The sequence below is a fragment of the Onychostoma macrolepis genome, chromosome 24 (assembly GCF_012432095.1).
Source record: "Onychostoma macrolepis isolate SWU-2019 chromosome 24, ASM1243209v1, whole genome shotgun sequence".
Lineage (NCBI taxonomy): Eukaryota > Metazoa > Chordata > Actinopteri > Cypriniformes > Cyprinidae > Onychostoma > Onychostoma macrolepis.
In genome coordinates, this window is record NC_081178.1 from 7,656,856 (window position 1) to 7,679,944 (window position 23,089).

A 23,089-nucleotide genomic window follows, 5' to 3' on the forward strand; every position below is an offset into this window, starting at 1 on the left:
ATAATGTTCAAAATTTATATTGATGGTAATAGGAATATCATAATAAACAATAATGTAAGCAAACAATAAATATAAAAAAACAAAAAATATTATTGAAAATATATATGTGTACCAGAATAAAAAATTTTTTAGAAAGTAATATGGTTAATAGGCCCAACATAATAACTTCCAATCCAATCAGAATTTAGAGTCAGAAACACTGTTTTGGGAGTTTTTTTTACTTCTTAAACATCCATTAAGTAAATAAAATAAAGCAAGTGTCATAAATATTGGTATGCAATTTTGTGCTCTTCTGCAGAGGCAGTGTTCCACCTGACTGTCGACTGTAGGCTACTAGCAATAAGCTCAGAAGCACATTAGCAATTCATCAAAAAAGCAAATGTCATTCTGCAGCAAATGTCTAGGGAAATATTTAGCATTTGATTCTCAGTTCTGATTGCATTGTTATTGATTTCAAATTTTCTCGGCACTGCCTGGGACAGACGTAACAGATCATTGCATTTTTGAACTGTCAGTCAGTTGAGGCGCTCTGTCTGGGGGCTAGTGAAGACAGCCAGAGTCTCTCTCTTTCTTTCTGTCTTCACACGGCTCTCAGAAAGAGAGATCCAGCCCTCGAGGCCTGCAAAGAGCCTCCTCAGCCCTTTTCTCATCGCCCGCTATCCCTTGAAAAGACAGCTTTTTCTTTTTCTTTCCTCTCCTTGAAAATGAATAGCCCTATTAATCCATCCTCCACTGACCATTCTGAAAAAGAGAGAAAACGAGAGAGATGGCTTGAATTGTGTGTTTGTGAAGTTTCTTTTTTTCATCTTTTTTTTTAATCAATCCCTTTCACCTCAGTCAAGAAACGTAGCTGTTTGTGGTCCATTGCCCATTTAAGGAGATCAATTTATTTATCGATAAGGTCCTTCCTTTACTCAGCTCTTTCTGTCTGTCTCCAATTAGTAAATAGTTTGGCTTTGACATCTAGAAACCGCACATACTCGTTAATCTCTCTGTCCCTTCACACATGCACAACAGGCATTTAATGTGGCTGGAACAGCAGATCTGGTCCTGTAAAACCCCATGACCCAGTGATACTGGCCTTCATGGATCTAATTCAGCAGTGCCCAAAGCAAGCCGTGCCGTCATACTGCACACAGGATGTTTCATTCAAGTGGGTAAATTATTATAGGTGTCTTAGCAGTTAGTGTGTGATCCATGAGACTATGTTTAATGTGTGAATAGATAGTAGTTTATTATCTGGCACTTATTGAATCATTTCCATTTCGGAGTCTTTTCCGCTTTCGAATGCCAAACAGATTGTGAAAGTCACCATGTCTGCATAGCCAACACGAGCATAATGGTGCTAGTAACACAGAGAGTGAGACAAATACAACAACAAACACAGAACGATATGATGGGCGTGAGAAAGAAAGAAAGAAAGATGGAGGGAGGGAGGGAGGGAGGGAAGGAAGATCTGTAGCCTAAAGGCAGAGACAGCAATTAAAAGTAAATGGATCCCAGGGCCCCGTTTCAGATAGGCTACTACAGAATTCTGCCTATTCTTAGAAGCCGTCCTCAGAGAAGGTTTGAGCTGAGAATTTTCCATGCGTGATGAACTGTGGAAACCAACAAAAGCCCCATTACCAGGAGAGGGATTTAGCCTCGTCTTGCATTAGACAGAGAGAGAGAGAGAGAGAGAGAGAGAGAGAGAAGAAGCCCTTAGTCAAATGGAATACATTAAAGAAAATTCCCTGTGTCATAGAAATAAAAACTTGAAGCCAAATGACGGTGCTCTCATTATCTACAAGCCAAGAGCTCCGGTGGGACATATTCACAGAGCAAATTACAGACCAGACAAAATGATTTTCAAATATTCTAATGCACACTTTGACGGCGACTGAAATGTTTGCGTTAATTTAAGGTTATAGATTTTCGAGTTGAGTCGCATTCGCTAGTTATCTTTTTTTTTCTGTGCCATTCTGTGAGGGTAAATGTCAGGATAAATGTTTATATTAATATAATTTTAGTTTAAGCCGCCTGTACTTCCTCCAACCTTTACAAGAGAAAGATAAGATGGTACACTATCTGCGTGTGTGTATGTGTGACGTATGGCGCTTTATTGTATAATATAATGGGAAATTTCCAATGGCTGGTTCTGTTGTCCTCTCCATTCTCCTCAAATTTTGGCAGGTACAAAAAAAAAAAAACTGATGAAAAGTTGTCAGTGTGCATTATGGGATAGCAGCATTGGGAAAATACATTCTTATCTTGTTGTAGCAGCCAGTATGTACTTAATCCATGTCCTGATAGAGTTAAGATAGAACAAGAAGCTTCTACGGCAGGAAATACTACTTTCTGTAACTGTGGGAACCATATCACCTTGGTGAATAAATTCAAAAATGGTAAACAGCTAACAGATTTGTGTGTGTTTTATCATAGTCCAAACGGCTGCCCATCCGTGCAGGGCATTTTCGTCTGAAAGACTTTGCACTCAGAAGGCAAATATTAATTTTCCGGCAAGGGGAGGTGCAACTATAACATGACAAGTTGTCAGCGGGTGTCACTGTAAATAATGCTTACCTGAGTCAGGTCACAGCATTAAAATGAATGAGCATTCTCTGTATAGATCAGTGTCAATATGAATGCAAAGACAGTCGTCAAACCTTATTCAACATCACAGCAGGTGATGCACAAAGCAGAGCAGCTAATAAAGCATAATACCATTTACTATGCCCTTCTGAAAGTATCTTTTTGTTGCAACAGTTGTTTGAAGACCAAAAGTGCAATTTCCACACTTCAGCCTTGATCGTGGGTTTCCCTGTGATCCATTTTCTAACATAAAACCCCAGAATTTTTACGGCCGTACTCTCTTCTGCAATAGGCAAAGGGATGGGTCAGAACACACAGGCATACAGTCATTCTGCGGGCCCCGGAGCAAGCAGAAGTTAAGTGCCTTGCTCGATGCCTCGCACAAGGGGGAGACCCTTCAGTACTATCTGAACCCAGCTGTTTCATTCACGATGCCAAGCCACCAAACAGCTGACAGTGTACAGACATGGACAACTATGATTCAGCCCTTGCAGTGCTACACGTGAGTAAGTGAACAAAGTCATAAACCTAAACAAAAGTCTAAAATCGAGAATATGGTGAAGAATATAACACAAAATATGTTTCCGCTGGACTTTCAAAGAGCTGAACTGTCAAAGCATTATTTCGATGTCTCAAGTCAGACTGATAATTCCATCAGATTTGTTAACTTTTTGCTCTAATGCAGAGCAGTCACTTCAGTCAGATTGATTTCTATCAGCTCTACGTCTCGGCTAAAAAGAAAACAATTAAATATATAAACCATGTGGCACAATTCCTCAGATGTTTAACAACTCTATTGAAAAGTAATTAGTTTTTCAATAGTGTTAAAATGCAAATATTTGCCTCAGTCCATTCATGAAAGTCAGCACTTTTGAAAAGCTGCTTTGTGGCTGGTTTTGTGCAATCTCTCAGCATGAATTCGGCATGAATAAACTATTTGATTAAAGTCGAATGTCACCATTTGTCTGAGACTACACTGTATTGGCAGGAGCCTTTTCCCCTCGGCTTTCATCGAGACGCACATTTAAATATGAGAGGAGGCATATTGTAGCTGACAGCACACTCAAATCTCACTGAAATGTCAATGCTAAGCCACTTGAGGAATGGCACCGCTCTGAGAGAAGGCTGATGAACCAAAATGTCTTCCATCACTCCCTGAGCTCTGCAATATCACGCAGAAATATGCAGGAAAAGGTCAGAATTATATATCAAAACATAAATAAAGCGGTGTCACTTTATAGAATAATGAAAGCTTGAGTAATGCTGCAATGGGACAATCTTCAGCTGAAAGCCATTATGATTTTTTAACCACAATCTAGTTTTCTTTTTGTAACTGTGTAATTGTTTCATTTTCCTTATTAAAAACAGCTCTCTGTCATTCAGTTCTTCTTTCTAGGACATATAATATCACATGATGAAAGGAGAGGTCTTCTGAGGCTGTTGCATTAGTGAGGAGTGTCTCTCTCTGAATTGTGTCAAGCCACAAGACTGATGAACAAGCTGTTTGAATTATATCTAACTGTAAATCTGAAAACCATTGCCAAATTTGTTTCAGTGATCTTTTCCTTTATAGTGATGCATGAGGTCTTTTTTTTTTACTCTAACCGGCTGCATTGAAAGCTAGAGAGTTCAAATCCAATATCCAAAAAAAATCAGAGCATGATGAGTGTGAACATGGAGAAATTGGGAAGCAAGGTGACAGAAATGGCTGATAACAGTGACCAGGCTGGAGCCGTTTGATTTAAGTGTAAAGATAGTGGTGGCACAGACCAAAGCAGCATTTTAGGCAGGTCTTAAATTTATTCTAGCCATTACTGGCAGCCAGCGAAGAGACCTGGGCAGAAGTCTAGCATGAGAGAATTTCCAGAGGTTAAATACAAGGGCAACTTTTCGGATACGCTCAAAGGGCCAAAAGCTTGAGGAGATGAGCATTTATTATGAAATGCTAGAAAGATTTCCTTTAAAATTTTGAGATGTTGAGATAGAGAATAAGACATGCAGATTGTGAGCAGTACGAGGTTTTCTGGTGTAAACAGAGAACTAACTACCACCCAACTAGTAAGTTTGCACAAAGTGTGATAAAGTAGGCTATACATCCTCAACTGACTTGCCATGACATGTTATCCAAGTGGAGAAGTGTTTTGCATTAAGTCCACAATTTTGGACAACAAAAGCACGAAACATTTTGAAACAAATAGCACTGTCTGCAGCAGAGATTCAGCTTAAAAAGCGTCTGAGCAGACGTTATTATGTGGTGTAGGGCACGAGGGTCAAGTTTTTGCCATAGAGAAGGTCATCACCCATAGCAGTATAAAAGCTTTTCACAAATGGATCTGTCCAGCTTCCTGCACTTCAGATTGCAGGGTAAAGCATCGGTCTCTCAGTGCTTGGTTTTTTCCAGCCCGGAGCGGGTTCGCTGTCTGCCTGCGATGGCTGTTACGGGTCTAATCAGAGGAAACAGCCCAGCAGCCTCAGAGAGGGAGAGAGAGAAGCCCATGGCCAGCCTGAGTAGAAATCAATTACAGAGGATTGAGCTCTTGTATAAAGAACACTAATGGCAATAGCCGGAAATAAAAGAATGATTACAGACATCATAAAAACTGTTATTGGCATAATCAGTATATCTATGTAACGTCTGCTGCCAATTTATGGCTAACAGCTCAGAAATTGATCGGCCTTGATGCACTGGCAGAAAACCGAGTGGGTTTCAAGGCTGGACAATGGCAATTTATGTTGCTTGACAACAAGGGGGCCTGATCACCTACCTACCAGAAATATTTTACAATAAATATTTTATGTAAACTTGGCCTAAGAGTCTACTCAACCGTTAAAGTGCCCCTATTATGGATTTTTGAAAGTTACCTTTCATGCAGTGTGTAACACAGGTCTACGTGAATGAAAACATCTTGCAAAATTTTAAATCTGAAAGTGCACCGTGTGTAAAGTTATTGTCTCTCAAAAGAAAGAGTCGACTCTGAATCATTTAAACGAGTTGTTTTTAAAATAAATCCAAGCTGTTTCATGTTGACCTCAAAAGGAAACATTAGCATATTGCCCACCCATTTGTTGTGCGTGCAGACCTGGGAAAACTTGACCATCAGTCGATTTTCGCGTTGGTCTGAATGAAAATGCAAATTCATTCTTTGCCACTAGGACCACTTTTGGAGTGGTAAAATAGCTGTTTTCCCTGTAACGGCTGTACACAAAGCAGCACTGCTCACTATCAGGCATTACAAGCATGATGAAATGGAAATGAAATCGACCAATCAGACCAATCACTGCAGATTAGCATCATGCAAAGTAGGGGTTTGAAAAAATGAATCGTTGAGCGAATCAGGTAAAAATAAATGCATATTATAAGACAATGAAAGTGTTTTTTGACCTTGCATGTGTCAACCTGTTGTTGGGGACTCCCAAAACCAAAATATGAACCTTTCATAAACCATAATAGGGGAACTTTAAAACAGATTTGTCACACCAAGGAACTGTATTTCTATAATAACTGCCACAGACATTTTATAAGTATAAAGTAATATTGGGGCCAGGAATGAAGGCAGGCATGACCACAGTGCATGCTGTTTGTCAGTCATCTGTTATTGCAATAATAACTGACTGGTATGCTGGGGTGAAATTATGTGTCAATTTTTTTTTACTCCGGGCCCTTGGGAAACCAAAGAGCCGAGCTATATTGTGACAGTGACCCTCCAAAATGGATAACAGCCCTTGTTCTAACCTTGAGAATCTATCAGAGAGAGTCAGCATTTTCAAAAGTGCCTCACAGATATGGCTCTGAATAATGTATCCTATGAATAAAACACATTAGCGACAAAACATACTGAATAATTCACTTTTCACTCCCTGCACGCCAGATATTAGGTCCTCTGTCACTCAGCGGACTCTCATTGGACTGTCCCACAACACTCGTTATTTTCACCTCTTAAATACTGTAAACAGCCTATCACTCGCTCTCTGAACCTGTAGTAAAACTTCAGATAATACGCATAGTCTTCCAAAACACACATACAGACAAGCAAAAGTAACACTGATAACCATTAACTCATTTCTAATACTGCAGGCCAGCTGTGGGTTTCAAAGAAACGTGTGGAAATACACAAATGACATTTTTCTAATTAAACACTTAGACTTGCCCATAAAAGACATACAGCTCACCTCCTCAAAGAAAGCCAGATTTTATAAGTGCCTCTTTCAACCATCTCTCTCTCTCTCTTATTCTACTTCTAACCCTTTTCTAGTTTTCATTTTCAATGCTAATGACAGACAGCATTTTGTCCACAAAGACCTAATGAAGGCTTCCATCAAAGCTGAAACGAGATAATTAACCACATAAATTGAAACAGTCAATGACCCGGCACAGGAAGTGGACACCATTTACACCGACACAAATGTGACGTTAACTGAGGTTTCAGTTGCACTACTCCTTATTAGCAGTTCTAATGGCATAAATGAATGAAATTGACTTTGTCAGTTATTTGTAAGCATCTTCGTTGCTACCAGTTGTAGATTACACAGATCCATCCCACATCCTCAAAACTGTTTAACCTCAGTTATAGTCTGCATGCGGCACCATGAATATATTTGCATATCAAATGTGAAGCACATTAATAAATGATATAAAATGAGATGAAGCCACAACAAGTAGTAAATACATTGTGGGTGAAATCGTATGATTAATTCACTCACCAGGGTGCAGTAGGTCTCTGGTGGGTCTCCACAGGTGATGTTGGGTGGGTCAAGAAACACTTTTAGGTACTTGGTCATGTCCGCGGCTTCGGGCTGACAGGCCATGTAATACCAGGTCGGGCCTTCGTCCGTGTAGCCATGTGACTTGCACAAGTCGTAGTGCCCCCAGGTTGTGGGATAGTGCTGCGTGGCCTGACAAACAGTCAGCCATGATGCCTGCAGTGTCAAGAGCAGCGGGAAACGCATGGCTGCTTCCTTTATTCGGGCCGCCCCTCTAATAGACTATTCACTGTGATGTAAAGTATCCGTCTGCTCCCTTCCTCTCAAAGATGCACGAGAGAAGGAGAGATAGAGAAAGAGGGAATGGAGAGGAAGATCTGGGTCTGGTTTACAAAATAATCCAACTTTTGCTGAACGTGGGACAGATGAGGTGCAGCAGCATACCAGCTTTGCTTTGATCACTGAAAGGTCGTCAAGCCCGATGCTTCTATCTCCACCTCTGCTCTTTATTGTGTCCGCTGAGAAGGGGCAGGGTCGGGGTCCCAGTAGAGATAAGAGAAGTTGTGGCAGAGAAGACGAAGTGATCGGTCGGGCTGGAGAGAGAGCAAGGCTTCTGACACTCTGAAGAATCGACTCTCTGGCTGGATGTTGACTGGCAGCCGTCTCAGCTTTGCCTTCTGTCAATCATCCTCTATTGCAGCTTGGCATCTGCACTCTGCACAGAAAAATGAGAGAGGTGATGGTGAATATCAGTTAGGGGATAGAGTTTGACAGCAAGGGGAAATTAGCGCTCTGACTCCTATGAGGTGGTGCCAGTCAGGTGTCTAGTGTGCGTCATGAGAAATATCAGATATCTAAAAGGCCATCAAAGAAAACGTGATCTTGAGAGCTTATGTGCATTCACTCCTGCCATTACCCATAATCCCCTGCAGACCCGTTCTCTTCCACTGTAGCTACACTCAAAATGCTCTTTTGATACTGAATATAGACCAACAGCTACATGTAACACTAAATGAAATTACAAGATGTAGAGGGTTCAGGTCAGAATTCAGAGAATAAGTGCAAAGCTGATGATTGCTTGGATGCCTTTTGTATGGGAATTGATGAAATTGTGAATAGGAAGCAAGCTCACGAGGTTACTCTCACAAAAGTTACTATAGAAACACGTTATCTGCTGCTCAGCAGCAAGCTGAAGTTTACTTTGGAGCCTCTAAAGCAGGCCTGTAAACTGCTTCTGTAAGGAGACAATAATGTGAAACGCACAACATTAAATGCTTTTTCCTGTTATTCTAAATATTTCACAGTATGCATTGCACATAGAAACCACCACCACTGATGCCTGACTGAATGTTTACAAACATAATTGAAGAAGGGTTGATCTGAACTTGAAAACAGCCCTGTTAGATTGAACCAATCATTATTACGTCAGCAAGTAAGTGATACCTTAATATTTATATTTAAGTGGAGATGAAGATGCTTTTTAGCTAAAGATGAAATTTTTTATGGATTCCTATGATCCCACATTGCTTTCATCTTAATTTTCATGATTCTACTGTAATGAACAGATATTTCAACTGAGTTCATCCAGAATCATCCAGTGACTCATTCTCTGGGGTCTTTAAATGGTAGGTCTGAAAATACAAAGCTGCAACAAGTAATGGAATTTGCAGAAAAAACTCAACTTCAGAACAGTAAAATGATGCAATGAAAAAAAATACAAAAGAAATACTACAGAGGACGACAGTCTTGTAAGATCTGAACAACTGAAAGTTAAAAAAAAAATTAATAAATAAATAAATAAAATCAATGGCTCATTCACTTTTTAGTTTTATTTTATTTGATACTAATACTACAGTACACCGCATGGCTTAAACTGATTATGCTCAATAAGCTGACAAAATAAATCTAAAACAACTTAAATTATGCCCTTTTAACATCAGATCAACACCTAGATTTTTGTTTGTTGTCTACATTTTGCTTTGCATATAAAACCAGTTAAGCTAATGTATATGTATATTTAAATCAGGTTTTCAACAACGAGGTCTTTACTAAAATGAAGAAACCTGAAATTTGTTAGCATCCCCCTTTCATTCCAATGGTTTTGTCCTCCAAAACGGAACTGTTAGCTCTGTCCTCCAAAAAAAAAAAAATTACTTTGGCAATATAAAAAAAAAAGGTTATTTAGTCAGAATATAAAGTTACTATTGAATGGTCATCAATGAAAATATTGATTTATTGATTAGAATGTAATTTCTTTAAAAAAGTTTCTCATAATGAGCCAACTTCCTATGAGTGTTTTGTCGTACATATAAATGTTCTCATTGTCACAACATCAGAAGATTAATTTTTTCAGATGATCAATATACCCATGTGTATGAAATATCCAATATCCAATATCAAATGTTTGTTAGATTAAGTCAGTTTGTAACCCTTTGGCTGTCTTCTAAGAGCAATCAATACGGAGCAGTTAGAGTTGTCCATGTGCGTTTTGCAAAACCGCAGTTTCTGCACAGCACAGCTACAAAATGAAGAGAGAGCAAAGGTTGCCAGTTCCCCCTGATGGAGGCTGGCAGGGGGATAATTGACGACGACCTACCAAACGTTCTCAAAGCGGGGGCCGGGAGTTTTAGTGCTTGTTAATCAGTCTGTCCAGTCAATACAGATGCTGACCCCACACTCATCCCGTCACCAGCCCCACATTGATCAATTAACCTCGTGAGCCCCAAACGAGATGGGGCGGAGAGTCAGATCACAGCGCAGTCTCGCAGTGGACCACCCTCAGACGGGAGCTCTTTTCTTACCAGAGCAAAGCTCATGCACATTGTAGTGCAGAAAGGATCATTTGCTAAATTTCTGTCATGGGGTCGTCTGTAATAGTGCATAATCTCCAATTAGAAAAACATGGAGCATGAAATCACATTCTAACTGTTGACCAAAGCTGTCTAAATAAAAGGGTGTTTGGTGCCAGTGGATGAAAGAGTTCATCATAATTTTTTAGGATCAGAGATATACTTAAACTTTGAAAATCACAGATTAGTCATATTAGCTGTAATGAAAGCCAGACCAAAACAATGACTTCAAATATGCATTGAGGAGAAAAAAGAAAAACAACACTGAATGAAGGAACATCATTCAGCCTATTTACTTCACTGCTTAACTTAGACATTTAACCTATGGATTAATCCAAATGAATACAAGCAGAATTGGAAAAGGTCAGTTTTTTATGAATCTTAAAGTATGGCCATGTCCTATTAAAACTCATCACATCCATCACAGAGACCATTATCCAAGACTATGGATGGAGGGCGTGATTAGATCCTCCAGATTTAATAAGGACAGAGCGAGGAGACAGGCATGAGAGAAGGAGACAGCAGGAGAGAGAGAAAGAGTAGGTGGGATACACCTCTTAACAGCTGTAATGTTGAGGGCGGGGGACAGAAAAATTGAGAAATTGGCAAACTCGTGGAATGCAGCTCTCGATGAGCACAAAATTCATCTGAGACACTGATGGAGGGAATGGAGAGAGAAAGACGAGGAACGAGGGAGGAAAAGAGGACAGTGTAATGAGCCATTAGAGATACAGGGAGGATAAGTGTCTAGGGCACATTAAAGATCACACAAGCCCGCTTGTTATCACTTTCCATGATCCATATACGAGTCCTCTTAATTATTCTGCGCTGCCTCCGGTGATGTGGCTGGCGCAGAGTGCAGGATGCATCGTGACACAGAGCGGGGTGATTTGAGGCAGGTCACCTCATCTAACATCTATTTTGTTAAACACGGGACCCTGATGAGGGGATTCACAAACAATCTTATTGTTTAATCCCACTATTACAGGGAAGTCATATGCATCTTCTGCTGGGAGCCTGGTTTAGCACTGCATCTATCAATAGCAGCGAAAACAAGCAATTCAGCAACAATATACGTAGGTGTGATTTGAGAATTTAAAATTAATTGTTTAGCAAGAAATATTAATCATCATCATTCATTTTAGCTGTTCCAACAGGTAGAATATGATGATCATGATGATAAAATATATAACATATAAAAATATTATTTTGCAAACCTTGAAAAAGTGTGTGCAGCATTCCACTGCAATTTTCAGACATTTTTAGACACTTTTATTTTATTTTTTTTATTTTATTTGTATTTACTATTTACTTTTTCAAAAATATGTCTCTTATCATGAACTGAAATGCTTATATTAATTATCTATTCTATAAAAAAAATATATATATACAATTTTTTTTTTTGCTTTAACCATAAAAACAACAAAATAACAAACAATCAAAAAACCTTTAGCCAATTTTAACAAGACTTTTTTTTCCTTTCAAAAAATAGCAAAACTAATTGTTCTACATATTGCCTATAGAAGTCAATTTGCTTGGCAACCGCAGGTGCACAAGGCCTCGCAGTCAACAACCCAAAAACCACAAGACAAACATGCATCCTTTTTCATGCAGGTGAATATGTATTTAAGAGCGAAAGCTTTACCAGTAAGCCACATGTTAATATTTTATTTAAACCGATAAATCGTTCACAGATTTCACATGACCTTTACAGGCCTAGGACTAGTGGCTCAGATTTCCTCATCCATTTTATGCTGTGAAGCACATCCTTCCCATTCTTGGTGTCCACTTCGATCTTGTCCACTGGGCTACTGAAGCATAACTTCATAAACCCTATAGGTGCTCATAAACATCAACAATGCAGAACTAGACCTACTAGAACAGATACATGTCTACTCTTAATTTGATTATTTATCAAATTTATAACCCCCCCGCCATCTTCTACCCCAAAATCCTTTTTCCTTTTGCCACATTTCTCTCTCTGTCATTCATGTCTCAGCCTGTGATAGAGAGGGAGGTGCAGCGCTCGATGAGATCTGTACTCTCGGGATTTCAGCGCCCGCCTGCACGGGATCAGTGATTCTACCATAAACAGCCTGCCAATATGACAGGTCTCATAAATAAACATTGAGTGCAGCAGGGAGTGAGTATGTTTTCCCTAAACATGACAGCCCAACACATACACCCACAGAGTCTGATGATCTCTGCTCTAATCCAGACTTATCCACAGCACAACCATCCACTCCTCTGTGTCACCTCTTCTAATATTCAGGTGCGAGATATTTCTTTCATCGTAATGTGTGGCAATTGCAAGCAGAAGGCTTGATGACGGCTGCATGTGACTCAGCCTGTCAGTAGAAGGCATAATCAAAGCACAGGTTTGTCTACACTCCATGAGTGCTACTGAACCTGGCAGACCTCCTATCCCATAATGCAATCTGATTGTCTGCAGTAGACAGGTCCCTGGCCTCGGAAGAAAGGGATCTCCCTTAGCGCAGCTGCTAAGCCGGGCTTGACTTCTCCCTCGCTTGCTCTTCATTCTTTCTTTCTTTCTCTCTCCTCGGCATGTTCTGTCACTTTCTGTTCATGTGTGAAGGCACAGTCCGCTTGACAGGGTGACTCTCAACTCTAGAAATGCCATTTGTGTCGTGCAGCTTAGCTTCAGGGGTTTGTTTCTCAATCTCCGCTCACAAAAGCCCCTATAAGGCTTGTGTTGTCACAGACCCTCTCCCCTACAATCCCTCCTCTGCTCAAGACATCACCCTCCACTGCCAAGCGCACACTTTGCTGCGACATCGGAACATGTTATGCATTATTAAATATACTTTTCCTAAAAGGCTGCTGTGGCATTCAGTTTTCGTCGCGATATGTCAGACTGCTCAAAATATCCCACTGGAGAATGAAGCTTGAAATCATTATCTTGGGATGTTGAGAATAATTTTACACTGAACAGAAAGCTCACAGCTCAAGTGCATGCTATTATTATTTTTTTTCTTTCTGCCACTTTCATGATTGCTGCTGCTAAATCTCAGATATAATGTCATAAACCTCTATGATAATTGATACTTACAATTCCCCACTCACCATATGAATATTTTGTGAGATAGCATGACTCAAACAATACCAATACCCTATGCCTTTTCACTTGAAGGTTAAATAAAAAAGTACACTGTAATAACAAATTGCACTGATTATTCTAAAACATCAACTGTTTCATATCAGAATCTATTATCTTTCGATCTATCATCTGTAGACATTTTTATCGACAACAACATATTAGGTTATGAATGTATAAAGGCTGTGAATGTATGTATAAAAGCTGCATATAAGAGTAAACTTCCCTTAAGTATTTCATGTCAACTTGTTCAGATCAAAACTGTTTAACTGAAACTAACATATAATCCCAAACAAACAACCGGCACTGCACACACAAATTCGGAAAAATGTTACGAGGAAACAAAAAAATAAAAATCATTATAAAAATACAAAAACCAACCAAAGCCTATAATTATTAATTTGATGTTTGATGTTTAGAGTAAACTTGCATGCAAAATAAACCAGAAATTGACACTATTTAAACAGTGTAAATTCATTTTTAGAGAGTTTGTTCAAGATTTCTATTCAACAACATGGCCTACTTTGATGGATTAAAACAAATCAGAGCATATCAGGTAAGAATTAATCGTGCGTGAAAGCAACCTGGACATAGAGAGATATTAAAACACATAATTGCCGCAAGGGGGCGCTTCCATTCGCATTCTCTCATAGGAAAGTCCACTCTCCAAGGTGCTGAAATCGTATTCGGTTCTCATAAATTTTCTACGTACATATCACAAATACGTTTTCCAGGTATCGGTATCCTATTAAAGAGGCTCAGCACTATAGGCAATAAACCACACAGCATTCTGAATGAATTTGGCTAAGGAAAGTTAAAGCTGTAACGAAATCATGTTACTAGATCCCATAAGTAAATTATTAACTAACGTATGGCGCACACATTCACACAAACCAACCGAAACTTGAAAAAGAAACGGAATACTCACGTTAATGAGATTCACTCTCGATGTGAAGTGTCCCGAGGAGGGCTGGGTGTTCAACAAGTTCATGAATGACCATAGAGGATCCTCTTAAAGACGGCTTGTTAATCTTAATGTGATGAGTTCGGGGAAAAAACGGAATCCCCCCCACCTCCACCCGAACTAAACTGGCTGACTAAACACAGCGACTGAAAGGTGTCTCGCGGCACGTCAATCTTTTCTTAAGTCGCGTGCCACATCTCTCTAGTGCGAGACGTTACCGAAGCGGAAATTTCTGAGGTAAACTTCAAAGGAAATGTTTTCAGTGGCACCAAAATGAGCATAAATTCAACCTCTGCGTGTGTCCCAAACAGTGTAAACTCATAAATTCCACAATTTATCCTTCTTCATCCTTTTTTCTTTTGTGAGTCTCATAACAATCACCTCAGAGCCAGTAACCGTCCTCACTAAACTTTAAATAGCCAAGGGTCCGTTCTTCCTGACGGCTTTTTTCAACCGCCCTATATCCAAAAAAACAAGAGACTCCCCTTCTTGTTTGCGGGGATAACGACAAACAGTTCTTTTTGCAATATTTTCACTATTTCCTCGACGTTTTAGACGTGAGCGAGATACGAATCGCACCAATTAGACCCGCGCGCGCCGATAATATCCTCACGCGCATTCCCTCACGCGCATATACCGCGAGTGTTCGGCGGGAAATGATGGCTGGGGAAGATTACGCACTTGGACACTCCACACACACTCTCTGCTTTTACACATCCACTCAGCCCTCACTGTTTTCTGCTCATCCTCTCCCTCTCTCTCTTCCAGCAGTTTAAAACTCAGATGGGACTTCAGCAAAGACACAAACGGGACAGAAAACAGTCCTCCTTTTTGTATTCTAACAAATGGTGAGGGAGATGGGTTACATATAGTTACATATTTCTCTCTGATGCAAGGATCTCTTCACTGTAAATACTAAGTAGGATATGCCATCCACAGGGTCCTAAAGGTAGCATTTACTTAAGACTTATTATGTTGGAGCTTGTATTTATGGCGATTGTGTACATAATTCATTATCTAGATTCAAAAGGAATATCACGCTGATACATAAATTGTAGCTGTTTATTTTATTTTATTTTTTTTTTTTTAAAGGCGGCTGTATAATTTCACATAATATATTTCCTTAATACAATTAATTATAACAACCAACTAAAATTATCAATATTAATATAACTAATAATATTAGAAAATACTATTAAATTAATTTACTTAAATTACTATATTTACTTTATAAAGAACAAGTTTCATGTTAAAAATAAAAGCAAAGCAAAGCAAATCATCACACACATCAGAAATAAATGCAATAATAATAAAATATATATATTATTATTATTATTTATTTTTTTTTTATATATATATAGCTACTGAGTGGAGCATGGCTTGGAAATGTTGCGAATTTTAGCTATCAAAGTGACCGGGGTAATGTCTACAAAACAGAATAAAGTCCAAAAATAAGTCAGATTAATTAACTGTTAGAAACAATAAAGCAAAGTCATCACTGTTTGGAGAAGCTAAAGCTAAAAAAGAAGCTAAAAACTATGATGCATTGCAAAAACACAGATTCTTTTCAGGATAATATTCCAGTCTATAAACAGGTGTAAAAAGCCAAAGTGTGTTTTTGTTTTGTTTTTTTTTGTTTTTGCAAGCAACAGCTTAATTTCCGCCAGCAGCTATTCATGTACCCTATCAGTATGCAATTAATTAATGACACTTAAAATATGCACTGCATTATATTTATGAAAATACCAATACCATAAAGTGTGAGTACTTCATAAACTACTGTTGCAGCTCGACTGGTCCGTTAGTGAGCAGTGAGGGCTACATACATATAAAGAAACAGCTAGTGATAATCACTCATCTAATAAAGAGGCAATGAGTTCAAGCTCTGCTCATTTATGTAGTTGCTGTCAGAAAGCCTTTTATGGAGGACCAATAAACTAGAATATTACCAGTGTGTGACATCCTACACACAAAGTGATTGTGTGTTTCATTTCAAACATACGAGTGTCTAAAGTAAAGAAACGGTGATTTTTTTATCATCTTACAAAAAGAGTTTTACACCAGTAAGGTCCACTGCCAAAGTCATAAACAAAAAGAGACACAAGTGCGCAAAAGCGCGTGGTAGATTTTACGCACTGCAGGCGAAAGAGAATAAAACCATCCATTTAGAGAAAAATATATAGATTAGCGTATTAAGATTAGCGTATCAATTAAGTTATATTCAAATGATGCTTCTAGAAAGCCGGCAAGCCCATTAAAACACCTAACGCACATCAAAAGTTTGGGCGAGACGCACCCATTAACCACGCATGCATTGAGATATAAAGTCCTCATTGATCTCACCTTCACTCGAAAGCTTCACTCCAAAGCGTCAATCCGAACAGTGCGATGAGATCTCATGTTGCACACCGATATTTGACGGGTTTCAATCGGGACATCTTGGAGACGCGCAGGTGCGGAGCTGAACTCAGAGGCGACCACTCCTGTCCTCGGCTCCGGGAGAATGGTGGTCTAATCGAAGGCACAAATGGCACTTCAGCGAGTCAAACAACTCAGCAAACAAATGCGACGGCGGAGAAACACTTTTCCGCCTTAGTGTTAGGTTTTGGCGAAGCCTTATTTCTTTGGGGTGGATGTGACAGATGAGATGCCTTGGGAAGGTGGGATTATATTCAACATGTGGCGGATGGTCGTGGGTGCGACTTGATAAAAAAAAAAATATATATATATATATATATATCATAAAATATATCACAAAAATGCATTAAGCACAAATTGCTTATTTCTTTACATATAGAAAATACTGTCAAAAGTGTCAAAAGTTATTTGAGCTTTTTTAATATAAAATTATAAAACATTCTATAAGCTTTTTTAGTTTGTTTTTGCATTTCATAACTGCACATTCAGAAATGGAAGAAGGTTGTATGTCCTAAAATAGTTGTCCTCAAGCAACTAAAAAAATAAAAAGTCCCCCAAAAAATGACTTCACTTTGACAAAATTAATGACTGGTGATTTCAAAACCACCATGCTTCATTGCATGTGTGAAATTAGCATGTGGACATTATTTATTTCTGTGACTTGTCTCTGATTCGCACCTGCACATCTAAATTAGTGATGGAGAAGGAAGATAAATTTTCTGTCATGGACCATTTAACCTAAAAGTGGCCAGTCATTAGTTCAGACATGAAGGTCAAGGCGCTGATATGAAAACCTAAATGCTGCTTGTCTACATAAAAGAAAATTGAAGATGACTGCATAGACTACTGAATAATTCATGTGAACAACATGAACTATAAACCTCTTTCGGGGTGACCAAAAATCAGTTTAGCTTATCGTAATCATGTAAGTCAATCAAATAAGGCCATTATTACAATCAGACTATGTATATCACCAACTGTTGTGCACCCCCTAAACACACACTTTAAAAACAGCTGATATCCTTCCTTCACAGACAGGGCACATCAGTTGAATGTGTTTACCATTTCATATTCCGCACAGCCATGCATCTTAAAATCTATCGTAAAGTTCAATAGCTCGCTGGCGCTGCAATTGACATGGACAGACAATCACATGACTGCATCAGCCAGTAGGAGATGCAGCCTGTCTTTCTTTCAGTGCTGTCATACCTTTCAGTTATCTGAGAATTGATGACTGCCTCTCATGTGGCTCATCACTGTCTCTCACATCTGAGAAGAGTATTGGGTTTCATCTGTTCCGTCCAGCGCATATCTGTCACATGGTAAGAAATATGAAGAGAGATCACTGTGAAGTGAGATGTTTCCACAGACGGTTTAACCCTTGTATAGACAATAACATGTCAAAATCCAGTCTAATTCTTCTTCTGATTTTCCAATATGATGCTAACACTTTGATTTATTGTGATCTTTACCATGGAAGTTGGATAAAAATATAGACATCTGGAAAATATAAACAAAGTCAACCCTTCAAAACAGATTTTAAAAGAAACATTTCTTTGGCAGGACATCTGTGATCTCTTATGACCATGTTTAAATCTTTATGTAGGTCTTATTAGACCAAATTAAGCTAAACCATAAAGTAATGGTTGTTCAGTGGAACGGATTTAAAGAATTTTTAGCATTATATCATGCTCATAAATGGATCCTCTACACTAAATGGGTGCCGTCAGAATGAGTGCAAACAGTTGATAAAACATCACAATAATCCACAAGTAATCCACACAACTTCAGTCCATCAGTTAACATTTTATGAAGCAAAAAGCTGTGTTTACGTGCAACAAATCCATCAAGACCTCAAACTGTTGCTTTCGCTTATAATATCGTCCAATTTCATCCGTAACATTGCTTTCTCCAGTGAAAAATTGTCTTGTCAAAATCAGGAAAATCAGCCACGTTTACAAGCTAAAGCAGTTCTAAACAAATATTTCAGTGGATTTTGACAACAGGGGATGGACCTTTTCAATGGAGGAAGTGTTATTATGGTTTGGTATTTTGATAGATGTTTAAATGATGGATTTATTTTTTATTAAAAATAAAACACATAGCTTTTCATTTCTCAAGACATTAATTGATGGATTGGAGTTGTGTGGATTACTTGTGGATTATTGTGATGTTTTCAGCTGTTTTAACTCTGACGGCACCCATTCACTGTCGCGGATTCAGTGATGCAATTCTACACTTCTCAAAAAATTTTCTTAAAAATAAACAAATTCATCTACGTCTTGGATGGCCTGTCAGTTCTCCTATTTGTCCACACTGGGGAAAAAAATGGTGTAGAAATAATTTTCACTCAGAAATTGATAGTAAATTTCTTGCATATCTATCTATCTATCTATCTATCTATCTATCTATCTATCTATCTATCTATATACACTAATTTTATATTGGAGTAGTTAAACTATCCATTCAGCTTTCTAAATTCTCAGTGTCTTCAACTTCTAGGCAAAGCATATGACATTTAAACTTAAACCTCTGCTAAAAATGACAAGAACTGTAAAGAAAATGTGTCACATAACAGTGAATTTCTAAGACTAAAGCCTTCTGGTGAAATGTATGTGACAAAGCCTTAATCACATGTGTTTTAAGCCTGAGACTTTTCAACACATTTAAAACTGAGCACCATAATCATAATTTTTTATATTCAAGCTCTAGCCTCTGCTTAAGTTTATTGACATGGAAATATTCACAGCAGCCGATGATGTTCCTCCAAAACTGATCTCATCAAACATAAAACACACAAAGCCTCCAAATCTACAACCCAACAAAATTAAAATTCGTTTTTAGTTGCCATTCATTAAATCTAGTGCCTTTTAAGGACTGTACCAGGGTAGATATCTCACCATGAGAGACCTTCTGTCACTGTGGCTTATTTTAGTATGTTAATGAAAGCAAACCGGCCTGCTAATGATAATGATGACAAATTGTCATTGGCCTTGGGATCTGGTCTTCTAAATTAGGATTTGTCAATAACATGCTGCCAATTTGTCTTCTCACGAATCAAAAATATTGGTTACTGTAACTGGCAGGCGGCAAATGATTTCTCCTGGTTTATTTACAGTATCATCATTAGCATACCAGGGGGATGTATTGGATAAAATGATATGCCTTTGTGGATAAAACTCATTGAGGCTGTCTAGGAGACAGAGACACAGCTCTGATTTAATTTGCTCCTTACTGTCTACACAACTATTAATAGCAAGATTCAATTAGATGCATTTAATTCTTAAATATGGGAAGATTTTTTGATCCATGGGTATTAAATGGAATACATCAAATCAAGCGTGGCTCTGAATGCGTGTTAATGACGCGTCATTCCAATTAATTGTGACATAACAACATGAGCTTGCATAAATACAAAGAAAATGAATGTACTTATCACTCCTGGTGATTCTGAGGATTAGTAACTTCCCGCAACTGAACTGCATTCAATGATAATCCAAATCACAGCTAATAAAATGACTAATGATGATTGGGTCAATGTAAACATGTCTCTAAATAGCTTGTTTCTATGTCAAGATTGAGACAAAGTTATGCACCATTTAGGACCTAGCATTCATGAAATGCGTTCAGGCAACTTTAATATAAATTGCCTATTGGTAAAAGCGGTGTTTATCACTATAATTAAATGAGTGTGGACCTTAGGCTTTACTCTCCCCGTTGCCTCTCAACCTGCAAATGGCCTTCCAACAACGTCCTCATTCACTCTCTCCATTCCTCTCACTACAACACAAAACAATGTTTTAATCTGAGCGCAAGAGCATTTAGAAGCTTGCAATCCAAAAATAGGTCACGGGTATATTCCAAAAGGGAAAAAAGCAATGCTAAATGCAGGTAATCGATAGATAGATAGATAGAATAAAACGCCTGCCGTATAACTTATTGTTAATGTCAAATGATGTGCAACCAATTAAACATTAATTTGGTCACCTGCTAATATGACTAAAACTAATATCTGGCTCAAAGGCTAATAAATCACTGCTCTTTATATATCTACAATAGCATCAATTCTCTTATTTGTCTACATTGAAAAAAAATGGTGTGGAAACAATTTTCACTTAGACATTTCTAGTGAATTTCACAAATTACAAACACAGTAATTAACATAGTGGAATGAATGTGAAACTTTTTTTTTTGTAATGCAACAAATTGTAATACTAATATGTCTGACTTCAGAAACACTTTTGCAAGTGTTTGCATTTGCATTTTCCTAAACTTTATCTTGAAACTGTGAGTGATTAGATTATAGCCAGTTGTTCCTGGTGTCCCATGCTACTCTGGCCAACCAAACGTGGACTGATTCCCTCTTCAATTCCTTATAAACACTTAATTTTACACTTTTTTTTCCTTCTTATTTTTTTCACACAATAAGAAAAATAACAGAGCTTAGGCAAGCACTGTTTATTTTTTATTACTTTGCGCATGTGCTGTCCAGAGACAGGGGTTTAAACCTGATTTATTTATTTATTTTTTGCAGATACTTAACACAGAATTCCAAGCAACAATTCATACAGAATTATTTGAAAAACCAAGTGAGAAAACCCAAAAACTAATGCAAAAGGAAAGCTTATTAAACTTCTTATGTATTATCATAATTTAGAACTAATCACACATTACTTTAACAAGACACAGCCTGAACCCCGGAAGATCCTACTGGATAAACTGAAATTCTAGGGAAAAATAGAAAATTCTGTATATCCAGTGACTCGTTCTTTTTTTATTTCATCACAATGAGATTGGCTCCAAATAAAGTTACATTTTCATGTGCATTCCTGAAATATCTGACTAGGGAAATAACTACCAGCCACATCTCTATTTAACTTCTAAATATTGATCAGGAATAGAAAAGGTTTTGGAGTGCTTTTTCTGTTCACCTATCACATAGTCCACACGGATGCATATATGTCTAGAATTCTCCTCGGAGGGATACAAACTGATCTCCCCCTCGACTTTAGTGTCCTGCATCACGTCCACGGTATCATCCAGATACAGCACAGCCTGTTTCCAGTGCGTCTCTGGTTTGAACGGAGACGTGGAGAGCACCAGGGCCTTCTCCTCAGCGGGGAAAGTCACCGTGAACCACACGCAAAAGGCGTGGATGGAGGACGAGCCGAAGCACCGGCAGCTGAACACGCCCCTCACATCTCTGAGCTGCTCGAGCGTGACCGTGTTCAAATCCAGCTCGGCAAACTTGCACGGGTGGGAGAGCACATCCTCCACCGTCACCGGATTCACAGTGATGTCTTTGTTCATGATGCACTTCCTGGCAAAGTCGGTCATGCAGGACATGTCCACGCCATACTGCCCTTTGACGGTGCTCCAGAAATCCAATCTGCCCTCCACCACCAGATCGTTTATGGGAGCGATGTAAAGATCCGCCCGGGACGGTAATATAAGGCCACCGGGTTTGAGCCACTTATCCCGGGCGAAGATCACTGAGTTCAGCATGGATTCGTGGAGGAGCGCGTAGCCCATCCATTCGCTGACAATCACATCCACCGGTTCGGCCAGTTCGATCGTCTCTAGTGTGGCTTTAATGACTTCGATTGTGTCCTCCATCTGATTCAGTTTTACGATCCTCACAGCCTGATCGGCGATCGAGCTCGCTTCGACTGCATAAACCTTCCTGGCACCCGCTTGCGCACAGAATAAGCTCAAGACGCCGGTACCGGCTCCCACATCTAGTACCACTTTCCCTTCTATTGACTTACTGTTTTTAAAAATGCCCATTCTGTACGTGTTAGTGCGCACTGTGTCTGCAATCATCTCTTCGTGAATGGTGACATCGGAGTAGCTGTCAAAGTACATGTAATCCTCTGTACTCCTGTCTAATTTTCTTTTCTTGGTACCGTGCTGTGACATTTTCCACAAGTTTGCCATGCGTCTTTAATTTTCCCAAAGTAGCTTCCGTATCCGAAACGCAATTTGAAAGGCACCATGGGAGATGTAGTTTTTAAACACGCCCGTGTGATTCGGAAAGAACGATAGTCCGCTCTGAAATGAACTACACTTCCCATGAGCGGCAAAAAATCTTACTATAAATAGAACGTATTTTATGTTTTGTTAAAAACAAACACTTATAATTGCTCTAATTGTTTTTTGCCTTAAATAATTTAGCTAAATGTGATAACCGTCCCAAAAAACATGTGGAGACAACTCTCATGCTTTATAACTATTCTGAAAAAGCAATTTCATTTAGGTGTTGGGTTAGTCTGAGTTAAATAAGTTATAATTATTGTTATCTATAAAAAAATATATTTAGAGAGGGAGGGGGAGGCAGCATATCTGATAATTACTTAAAGTGACAAAGTACATACAATTACAAATTCCATACTGATCTAGACCTATATGCAAAACACTAACACTTGTTTGTCACAATGTATCCATGTGGTTATTTAAGTTAATGCTGCATGC

At 38.7% G+C, this 23,089-nt stretch overlaps 2 protein-coding genes across 5 annotated transcripts in view; both read right to left on the reverse strand.

Annotated features, from left to right (window-relative positions):
- The window catches only part of ntng1a (netrin g1a), a 97,615-nt gene extending 80,916 nt beyond the window's left edge, over window positions 1-16,699 (reverse strand). For 3 of the 4 annotated variants that reach the window (XM_058766032.1, XM_058766033.1, XM_058766030.1), the window contains exons 1-2: window positions 14,165-14,990; window positions 7,273-7,987 (exon numbers count right to left, since the gene is read on the reverse strand). In XM_058766032.1, the coding sequence (XP_058622015.1) occupies window positions 7,273-7,518 (246 nt within the window). In that variant the 5' untranslated portion in view covers window positions 7,519-7,987; window positions 14,165-14,990. Of the gene's footprint in view, window positions 1-7,272; window positions 7,988-14,164; window positions 14,991-16,543 lie in introns of those variants that run through there. The other variant, XM_058766031.1, reaches the window with a different exon arrangement.
- A 4,360-nt stretch (window positions 16,700-21,059) lies between these two features.
- Window positions 21,060-22,801, reverse strand: prmt6 (protein arginine methyltransferase 6). The gene has a single exon (XM_058765458.1). It carries the CDS (start codon window positions 22,553-22,555, stop codon window positions 21,488-21,490), a length of 1,068 nt encoding a protein of 355 aa, XP_058621441.1. The 5' UTR covers window positions 22,556-22,801; the 3' UTR covers window positions 21,060-21,487.
- Between the last annotated feature and the right edge of the window lie 288 nt (window positions 22,802-23,089).

Excerpts from the sequence above, each read along its gene's own strand:
- prmt6 (XM_058765458.1), bottom strand. The coding sequence starts at position 22,555 with ATGGCAAACTTGTGGAAAATGTCACAGCACGGTACCAAGAAAAGAAAA.